Source organism: Falco rusticolus, chromosome 8 (genome assembly GCF_015220075.1).
Source record: "Falco rusticolus isolate bFalRus1 chromosome 8, bFalRus1.pri, whole genome shotgun sequence".
In the NCBI taxonomy this organism is placed as follows: domain Eukaryota; kingdom Metazoa; phylum Chordata; class Aves; order Falconiformes; family Falconidae; genus Falco; species Falco rusticolus.
Window position 1 is genome coordinate 43,050,651 of NC_051194.1, and position 9,933 is coordinate 43,060,583.

Below are 9,933 nucleotides of genomic sequence, written 5' to 3' on the forward strand. Positions count from 1 at the left end.
GCTCCCGACATATTAGAATTCATATGTCCTAATAACTGAATTATTTTATTCTTTTCCAACATCATAATCACCCATAATTACACTTACTATAAGCACAGGTTAAGCAGTACAGCAGATAACACTATTTATGTTATTGCCATTTTAAAACAAACAAACCAACCATCCCAACAAAACCTACAGACTACATCCCTAGGCAACAAAACCCAACCATAGCAACACGACACATTTGGAACGAGTCACACATTCTTTCGCCTTCCAAATGGTTATGGACCAATCAAAGCCATGGAAATACAAAAGTAACAGAAAAAATAACAGTGCAAAATAATAATCCAAAATACCACTCAGCTCTTCTTGTGCTATCAATGGTAATTACGGAAAAAAGGATCAAATTTGGCTCCTTTTTTTTTTTTTTGCAATACAAACAAAAACAAATCAGAGTTCTTTTGGTTTCATGTCATTCAAACACTGGTTGTTGAAAACTTTATTTGCAGAAATTTTAATACAGAAATCGAACTCTGATATACAACATATCTCAAATTGATATTTTAGACTATTTTGGTATAACTAAAACTTCAACATTTCTTTATGAGACCGTAACAAAAATAATAGAAGTAATTTATTTCCAAGAGAAATCAAGTTCCAACTGTATCAAATAATATAGTTTGAGGGACTTACCAGATTTCCTATTTTAAGTACATTAGAGAAATCATCAGTCATTGGATGATGTTCCATGGCCATAAACAGCGTGTTTAAAATTAGCCAAAAGTGATAGCCAGATCAACAAGCGGATCCATTACTATAAGTCCAACTACATTCTTTACTTTTAACCAGGGCTCCCAACAATCCCAAATTAAGAAAGTGTGGGCAAACTTATACCAGCAAGGTGGACATTTTTGTCTGGATTCTTCAAGTTCTGGGAAAAAAAGAAATGTATAGTGAACAACTTTTGGAGAAAGTGAAGACAATTTTTGTATATCTTTTATTTTTATACATTTTAATTTTTATTCACAGAACCATAAGGATGTTTGGAGGAACCTCCTCAGATTTCCAGGGACTTAACCTATTACTGCTGACGTGAAAAGTTTTAGAAAACGAGTAGAAAACCTCAAGAGTTTTGAATTAATAATTGAAAAAGTTGTCTATTTTAATATCATATGATCTTTTTTTAAAAACACAACCACCTTGTTTACGCTACATTTAGGGATAGTTTTCACAGTAAAACTTCCAACTCACAGTCCTCTCAAATGTGATTATTTATTTTGGAAAGAATAAGATTAATTTCACCATGATTAAGTATTTGAAAACTACTCAAGCTTCTTCAAGAATTTCACTAGTAATACATTCACTGTTCCAATAATCCTACTACAAAATTTCCTTCTCCTTGTTAATTAAGGCCTGGCCTTGTAATTTTCTGTAACATTTTTACAGTACAGTTAGTGGAAAATTTATCACAAGGCATTTTTCCAATAACTGTATTGCTAAAACATGAACAACTAGTATACAACACATACACATGATCTGTTTTAATGAAATTGTGTTTGTTAGCTAGGCCTGCTTATCAGATTACGTCGTTTCTTTTTTCACTATGTACATGCATTTTAGCCATTCAGTTATGTATTTTTAATGCTTCACATTTTTGGCTTCTGTATTTGCACTGTGATATAATACCTTGAAACAAGTATAAGACTATGTCAAGGAAGTTCATGCATCTGCAGTTTATAACACACCTTCCATTGTATTTGTGATAATGCCAGCTATACTCATGGCTCTCTGCCTTAAATTGGGATCCTCCAGCAGCTCCACGGTATTTGGTATGAACTTGTACGCCTCTTTTTCATTTCTATTTCTGTAGTAGTGCTCTAGAAAAGAAAGAGAGTGGTGTGTGTAAATTAAATTCATCTTTAGAAATACCACAAAAGAGGTATCAGAAAGACTTTTCAACTTTATTGAAACCACAGTATATGAAGTTTTGTATTTAAATGCTCTCACACCAGACTTTTTTCCATTATACATATAACATAAGCCTAGTATTTTTTAATGGCTATTTTCATGTTATACTTACTGTTAACACTTATAAGATACTAAAAAAAGACTTTGATATTTAGGTCCCAGATTACCATCACATTACAGTTAAGTACCACTAACTCCACATTAGACATAAAGAAATTTTGGAGGCCATAGCCAAGGAAACAAACCAAGACTATTGCAGCACTGGAAACGGAAAAATACCCAGTTCCATGCTTCATCTACCAATATATTATTTCTAAACTACTTCAGTCACAAGACACTTACAATAAGTGATTTATGCTAGGAAGTTTTCTGCAATAACAATTACTGAAAGTAAATTTTATAGGTCAGTCTTGATCTTTGTACCCATTCAAAATCATTTTAAAGGGTATCTTTTACACTGAATAGCTATAATTTCGGACTTATTTTATGAATTTCACCTGAAGAAACAAAAGAAGTCTGACTTAACTGACCCCAAAAAAGGATTTTTAAAAAACGTTTTTTATTAAAAAAAAATTGACAGCTGTGTTGTATCATTGAACATAGCTCAATTATCAACAGCATGGGCAGACTTTTTTTTCAGTAAATTAAATAAATGCATGAAAATGAAAGTATAATAAAACTACAGAAAATTATAACTACAAGGAATGTGATTGGTGTGCTTTCAGATGCTGTGACCCATGTAAAAATTTTTGTTTCAATAAAAGAAGGTTTCTAGGAAAAAAAAAATGCTATGGATCCCCCTCTGCTCCATTCCTAAAGCAGACTGAGGGAAAAGGAAAAAGTCACCCATTTCTCCTTCTGGTTCACTTGCCTGTACTTTTTTTAAAATTTAAATTATACCCTGATCCTAGGCAATGAGAAACTCAGATCATATCTGAGACCCAGGAGAAAAAAAAGCTTTCAGAGCTTCTAAAATGTCAACAATCTTAAAGACTACACTACTTTGGACGACACCATTTATATGAATGGGGAACCAGCAGATTACTGACAGAAAATTAGGAAATACATTTAAAGGAAGGCTAAAGCCATAAAGAAAAAAATCGAAACAACATAATACGCAGAACGTTTTGAAAGCTGAGCATCCTATTTTAGGTTCTAAAACAGATTTAGCAATGGAACATTCTAATTTGATTCACTACACAGATGCATGCATATCCTTGCTCTGCAGTATATAAAACCATGCTACTTGTTGCCTTTCATCTTCTGCTACCCTCGTTCCCTTTCACTTTCATGCTTCAGCCTCTCACTTCTGAGTGAGCCACGGTAAACCTATTTCATGACAGTAGGACAGGCAAAAGCATTCACAACTTCTCAACATTTTCAAAGCATTTATTCCATTAAAACACTGTCTCCTGCAATAAGAAAGGTCACAAAACCTGGAGTAATTTAAAACTTACGTTGTCATCAGTTGTTGGTTTATCTACTATCACCTCTGGCAGAAGCTGTCCAGTAGGCGACAGTAATCCGGGTGGTCCATCCCTAAGGAAACCACCCCATTGCAATCCACAGTGGCTGTGCATCTTCCCATTCACTGGAAACAGTGTCAGCCTTCTCGATGGTCTACTAGCCTGACTAATGTTACTACTGCGCCGTTCACCGAGTCTGTGCGGCAAAAAGAGAGAACCTCTTCCTGCTCCCATTATCCTCAAAGGTACTGTGCTCAGCATCAGCAAAGTCATTTTCAGATCCTACCCTCGTCTTCCATATCCTCTAAAAGCTGAAAAAGACTTGTTCTGCTACTACGTCTGGGAGAGAACAGGGAGCCACGAACACTCAGTAAAGACTGCAAAGGAAAACATAAGCAAATGACCAGCTGAAGATTTCAAGTATCAAAATGCATGTCTATGTATTAAAAAAATAAAAATAGCAGTAATTTATATTGCTCAGGAATCTGTCAGTATTATTTTAATACAGTGCCTTATGTAGACTAGAGACATGTACACTAGAGATGAAAGTCATCTGAACAGGTAGATTTACAGTATACCTAAAACAATTATTGGAGAGAAATAATGAACATGCGTAAGGCCCCATTTTTTCCATCTCTGTGTTAAAGAGAAAAATCAAGACTTCTAGAAATTCTAACGATCCATTTAATCATGCATTATCTTAAAACATATCAACAACCCTTCATCTTCTACACTGATACATTATACTTAATATTCACAGTACCTGGTGGGGTGATGTGAACGGCTTCCCATAAGAAAGTCTGTTCCCATCGAAAGAAAAACGGAAACCTTTCTTTCTGATACTGCCATCTGATTCAGATTTTGGAAGCTTTTCATCCTTCATGTCATCCTCTTCTCCAGAAAGCTCTCTCTGCCTTCTTTTCTTCCTCCTATTTCTCCTTTCTTTGGCACTTTTTGAGCTAAGCTTAGATGCTTCTGAAGAACTATCTGAGGGTCCATCAATCCCACTTTCACCGCTGTACTCGGTCATCTCTGCTGCAGCCACTGCTATTGCCTGCCACAGCAATTATTTAATGCTATGCTTTAAAAATTACACCATTTTTAAAAGAAAGCTATAGTCCTTGTCCCTAAGATTGGTATCAAATTACCTCTACATGTGTGACAAAGGCCTAGATGGATTTGTGCAAAACTTCAAATGTCATTCTGTAATATGAATTAAAATAAAAGGGCAGTTATGAAACTTCCAATTTGGAGTTCTAATTTGCATCCATATCATGGAGTCAGCCCGCATTGTGTACAGCCACAAAGTTCATTAGAAAATACATAAAGATTAATAACTTTATTAGAGTGTAAACAATTGCAAACAAAAGCTACACACAGTCATACTTCAGTCTGTATTAAGTCATACTTCAGTGTTAATTTAGTAAACTAATTTTAACTGTTATTTTAAGTAACAGCTTCCTGAAGCTGCTCTTAGGAAAAAACTCTGGGATACTACTTCCAGACTTTGATTCACTGGTGGTAACACAAGTAGCAAAAATTAGTCAGAAATTTATGTGTAAAAATATTTTAAACTCTAATCAAGGCTTGAAAAATATTTCACCAGTACTGCAATTATTTCTAAGCTTAGCATTTGGAAAATTATCATGACAGATTACTAAATACTACCCCTAGATAAGATATATTAATTTTAAAACTATTATTCTGATTTGGGAAGTACTTTTGTTTTCAATTCAGAAATTCATTAACACTTTAGACACTTAAAAGGCAATGAAAATCCATGAAGTTGTCTCAAGTACTTGTAAGGTAGCTAAAAGAATGTTGGAGGTTTTAATATGTTAATTATTTGCTTTGTTTTGAATTAATAGCACACAAAAGAATATATACTAAAGCTCAAACTCTTGTCAGAAAATACCTGAGCTTCTTCTTGCTGCTTCTTCAGCTGCTCAAGCATCTGCTGCAAGTCTGCCTCCCTCTGTTCTGCTTCAACCATAGTTGCTTGATTTTGTTCTTCATAGGCCATGGCAACCACGGCCAAAATCAAGTTAATCAAATAGAAGGAACCAAGAAAAATGACCAGAACAAAAAATATCATGTATGTTTTGCCAACAGCTCGTAGTGTCTATAGGAGAAAAAGAGAAATGATCCATCTGGTGAAGACATGCATCAGTTCTGCAGTTCATAAGCATTTACTGAATTTGAAAAGTGCAAAACTATTACTGAGTTGCTCTTCCTTTCATAATAAGGTCATACAAGCTTTCTGAATTACATAATTAAAGGGAGCATTCATATGTGTAAAAAAATGTTTAAGGATCATGCTGCTTTGAGACAAACCTCTTAATGCCTAATAATCTTGAAAAGGATGTGAAATCAGAGTAATTAATGTAAATCACACATCACAGATTGGATGCTTAGTATGCTCACCACGCATTAGAATGCTTTCCCCTTGAAATAACCAAAGAATTAAAGATGGCATAATTGATTAAATAATTGAAAAATAATATTTATTACAATTAAAATATTATATCACACCGTATAATGAAAAGCTATGGTAATAAAAGTAATTTATATCAAGATAAGCATTCTTAGTTATCAAAAATAGGATTCCAAGTACAGAAATTAAGATTCAGATTTTGCTGTCACAGAGTATTGTTACAGTTTAAACTCAAGATTAAAGGTTTTGAAAATAAGGTCTTATAATAAGGCACAAAATGAGACATACACAGGAAAAATTAAATAAAGGATCAAAAACACTCATGTGCCTTTTCAGAAATCATGTGAGATTCTGTAGTAAGTGTCCATGTCTGCTTAATTCTGCAATTGAATTTGCATCCTTTAATACTGTTCATTTTCAATTCCTAATAGCAATGGTATGTAATATAAATATGAATGGCCTTTCTGTGTTTGCTTTGGGGCTGATAAGACACTAACCACAATTTTTACTATACACTCACTAGCCGATAAAGATTTTCCCAGTAGTCCTGTGTCATCAGTCGAAACAGTGACAAGAAAGCCCAACTGAATGTGTCAAAACTAGTGTATCCATAGTTGGGGTTTCTACCAGCTTTCACACAGATAAACTCTTCTGGACATTTACTAGGAGAAAAAAAAAAAAAAAAAAGAAAGAAAAAGTAAAGCAATGCATATTTAAAAATCATTTAACACTAAAATTGTTTTTAAATTATTGTACCTTGACCTTCTAATGAAGGTTCATTAGAAATAATCTGTGAAAGGGGCTGCTATTTGTGGGTTTACATTTTAAAAATCAGTGAGGAAATGAAAAAGTGTTCTTTAAAAAAAGCCAGAAAAGAGCAAACAAGTAAATGAAAATTTTTCTTCATACCTTCTTTCACCATTATAAACAAAATAAAATTTATGCCCAACAGTTTGGTATTACCTCTGTAGATAACTCTTCAATGAAAACAATATATTTACTTAACACAGAGATTCTCTAAGGTGAATAATTCCATGCAAAAAAAGAAGAAGAAAGTGAGTACACTTATTTTATACTGAATTTTGTCAGGTAGGGCTGACAGCAGGGCTGGCATACCAGATTTCTGGGTTTCTTCAGGTTTTTGAATTAGGTCTAGTCAAATCAAATTCTACCAATTCCTCAACAGCAAATAACCATCATAGTAATAATACTTTTATTTCCTGTAACGGTACGTATCAGTTTCAGTTATGATTACATCCTTGAAGGGTAAATGAGATTCTTGCCTCCAAAACTACTCTAGAAAAACGCTATAAAGTTTTCCTTTCATATATGTGCGTGTATATTTGATGCATATTTACACACACACATAAAATTATCTAAATTACTTACATATATATGAAATGTTTACAAAAACCCATTTAAGTATATCTGTTTTAAAGACATAACCAACCAAAATCAAAGGATGGACTGATATATCATTAGAATATAGAATTATGTGATTTGGTTACAAAGAGTTGTCACAAAAAGAGAGCAAGACAGTGCCATGCATGCAATCCAGAGACAGAAGAACGCTGAAGATGTCTTCCAAAAGTTGCTCATAAGTCTCAGTGCCCCTTGCCTATTTTAGAGACGAGAAATGGCATGAAACCCACAATAAAGAAGTATGTTCTTAAGTCATTGATAATGCAATATCTACTTGCTTAAATGGAATTTTCTGGTTGCATAAAAGGCTTTAAAAGAAATTTACAGCAAAGTCTTTTCTCATTTAACATTTTTACTCATTCAAGTGTTTATTTACCATGAACCACGACCACATGTTATTGACTGTGTAGTTAGGTGGATAAAATAGCTTTTTAAGTTCAGAGTGATATGTTTTGCATTTTGTTTAGACAGGTAGTATGTAATCTTTAGTGTACCTTACCCTGCATCTGAGCTATTGCCACAAAGCAGATAATCATTTTCTCCTATGCGATAGAAATGACCTAAAAAAAAAATATAGGAAGCAACATGATCATAAATGGAAGGAGTATCATTTTATTTTGTGACGATGAACTTATGTTCATTATCCTGGTTTGAATATTCATAATCTCCCATTCATGTTTTCCCAATAATGGGTTCAAATACTGGCACAACTTTACTGGCAAATAAAGTTGCATAATTAAAGAATAAAATAAAAACACAATGTAAAAAGAAAATCCTAGAACAATTGCATATTCTCTTCTTGAGTCATAGCAAACACTGAGTATCTTTCAAAAATCTCATGTTCAATAAATGAGAGGACAAAGCTTAAAACGACGTCTCTTATTCAGTAGATTGTAATCAGACAATTAAAACCTATCTTATTTAAAATGGACCTATTTACGATGGTTGGCCAATAGTTTTGAAGTCAAAGCTACATTAACTAGCACATCCTGTGACTGAAAATATGAAGAAAGCATTTACAAGGAAGATGAATGTTCCAATGACAATGTCATAGCAGCTGCTGTACTATGAACAACTTCACAGAATTTTTCTCTTCATTTTAAGCTGGCAGCCTTCAGAAATAAAGCATTGTATTTTGTTATTAATGATTAACAACTGTGCTGTCAAAAAAAAAAAAAAGAAAAAAAAAAGATAATACAGGTAGAAGGATGATAACAAATGGGAAGAAGTTGATAAGAGTGAGGGCAGATGCCAATCAGAGGCATCTACGCAGGCTGGAGAGGTGGGCTGACAGGAGGCACATAAAGTTCAGCAAAGACAAATGCAGAGTTGGGTGCCTGGGAAGGAAGAGCCCCTTGCAGCGATCCAGGCTGGGAGCTGGCTGACCGGGCAGCAGCTCTGCAAAAAGGCCCCGGGAGCCTTGGCAGACAGACAGCAAGGTGAAGGTGAGCCAGCAGCGCCCTGGCAGCCAGGAAGGGCAACAGCCCCCTGGGCTGCACGAGCAGAAACACAGCGAGCGGAGTGAGGGAAGTGACAGTGCCCCTCCGCTCAGCACCCCCTAGCCTGTACCTGGAACTGTGTGCCCAGGTCTGCCCTCCCCAATGCCAGAAAGACACTGATAAAGCGGAGCAAGTTCAGCAGAGGGACACCAAGGTCATGAGAGGGCTGGAACATTTGCCCTGTGAGGAGAGGCTGAGGGACCTGACCTTGTTCAGCCTGGAGAAGGGAAGGCAGTGGGGGGAGTTGGTAGAAAGCATCTGGCAACTACAAGGAAGTTATCAAGGGGACAGAGCCGGGTTCTTCTCACTGGTGTGTGGCAGGAGTATGACTGGCAATGGGTATAACTTGAAACAAGCAAGGTTCTGACTGGATATAAAGAGAAACTTTTCACCATAAGGATAGCCAGGCACTGAGATCTGGAAAAGCAACAGCGATCTGAAAAAAAACTCTCATCCCAACTAAACTACTCTTCTGTTATCCTCAACTAATATCCTCAATGTACCTTCCAAGCTGGCAAAAGGCTTTGATTTTCATGGGGTAAAAAACTATTGTAGTATTTAAATGGTCAGAAACAGCCATGGGATGAAGAATATATGAAGACAGGAGGATTCTAAACCAAACAAATCAAATCTAGTGATGCCAAAATTCTACCATTTAAGAACAGTGCTTATACAATGTTAGAAAAATTGCAGTCCTATTACTTCCATAACATCTTCAGAGCTGGCAAAAATTCTGAATGTTCAGCTATTGATCTAAATGCCAGGTGCCAATACTTTTAACATGGATCCAAGAGCAGTACACATTTTCAAGAAGTGAATCTGGCCTTATTCCTTAATAAAAGAGAAGGCACAGATGTTAAGAAAAGTCACTAGAGGGTATCACACTCAGCCACAGCTGATCAGCATATGATATGCTGAACAAAATCCACTCTGTTTTCACACCCCTCCTTAGGCAAATAAACTAGCTAAAATGATACATTGCACAGAAATGTAAATACAGTCACAGAATCTCCTGAACTTTAACAATTCAGAACCATAGAAAGCAAATCTGAAAACAGATAAAACAGCAGAGAACTTAAATGTCCATTTCTAAGCAAGGAAGGAAATATGACTCATCAAAACTCAACCTATAACAACTGTACTTTCTTTAACTTTCGGATCA

The 9,933-nt window shown here is 35.2% G+C and overlaps 1 protein-coding gene across 1 annotated transcript in view; it reads right to left on the minus strand.

The window, feature by feature from the left end:
* LOC119152708 (sodium channel protein type 2 subunit alpha-like) overlaps positions 1–9,933 on the minus strand; it is a 48,224-nt gene that overhangs the window by 34,456 nt on the left and 3,835 nt on the right. The window contains 13 exon segments of the mRNA XM_037398326.1: positions 676–761; positions 764–913; positions 1,728–1,805; positions 1,808–1,859; positions 3,408–3,490; positions 3,493–3,520; positions 3,522–3,638; positions 3,640–3,702; positions 3,704–3,793; positions 4,180–4,470; positions 5,332–5,538; positions 6,371–6,512; positions 7,772–7,832. Coding sequence (XP_037254223.1) covers positions 676–761; positions 764–913; positions 1,728–1,805; positions 1,808–1,859; positions 3,408–3,490; positions 3,493–3,520; positions 3,522–3,638; positions 3,640–3,702; positions 3,704–3,793; positions 4,180–4,470; positions 5,332–5,538; positions 6,371–6,512; positions 7,772–7,832 — 1,448 coding nt within the window.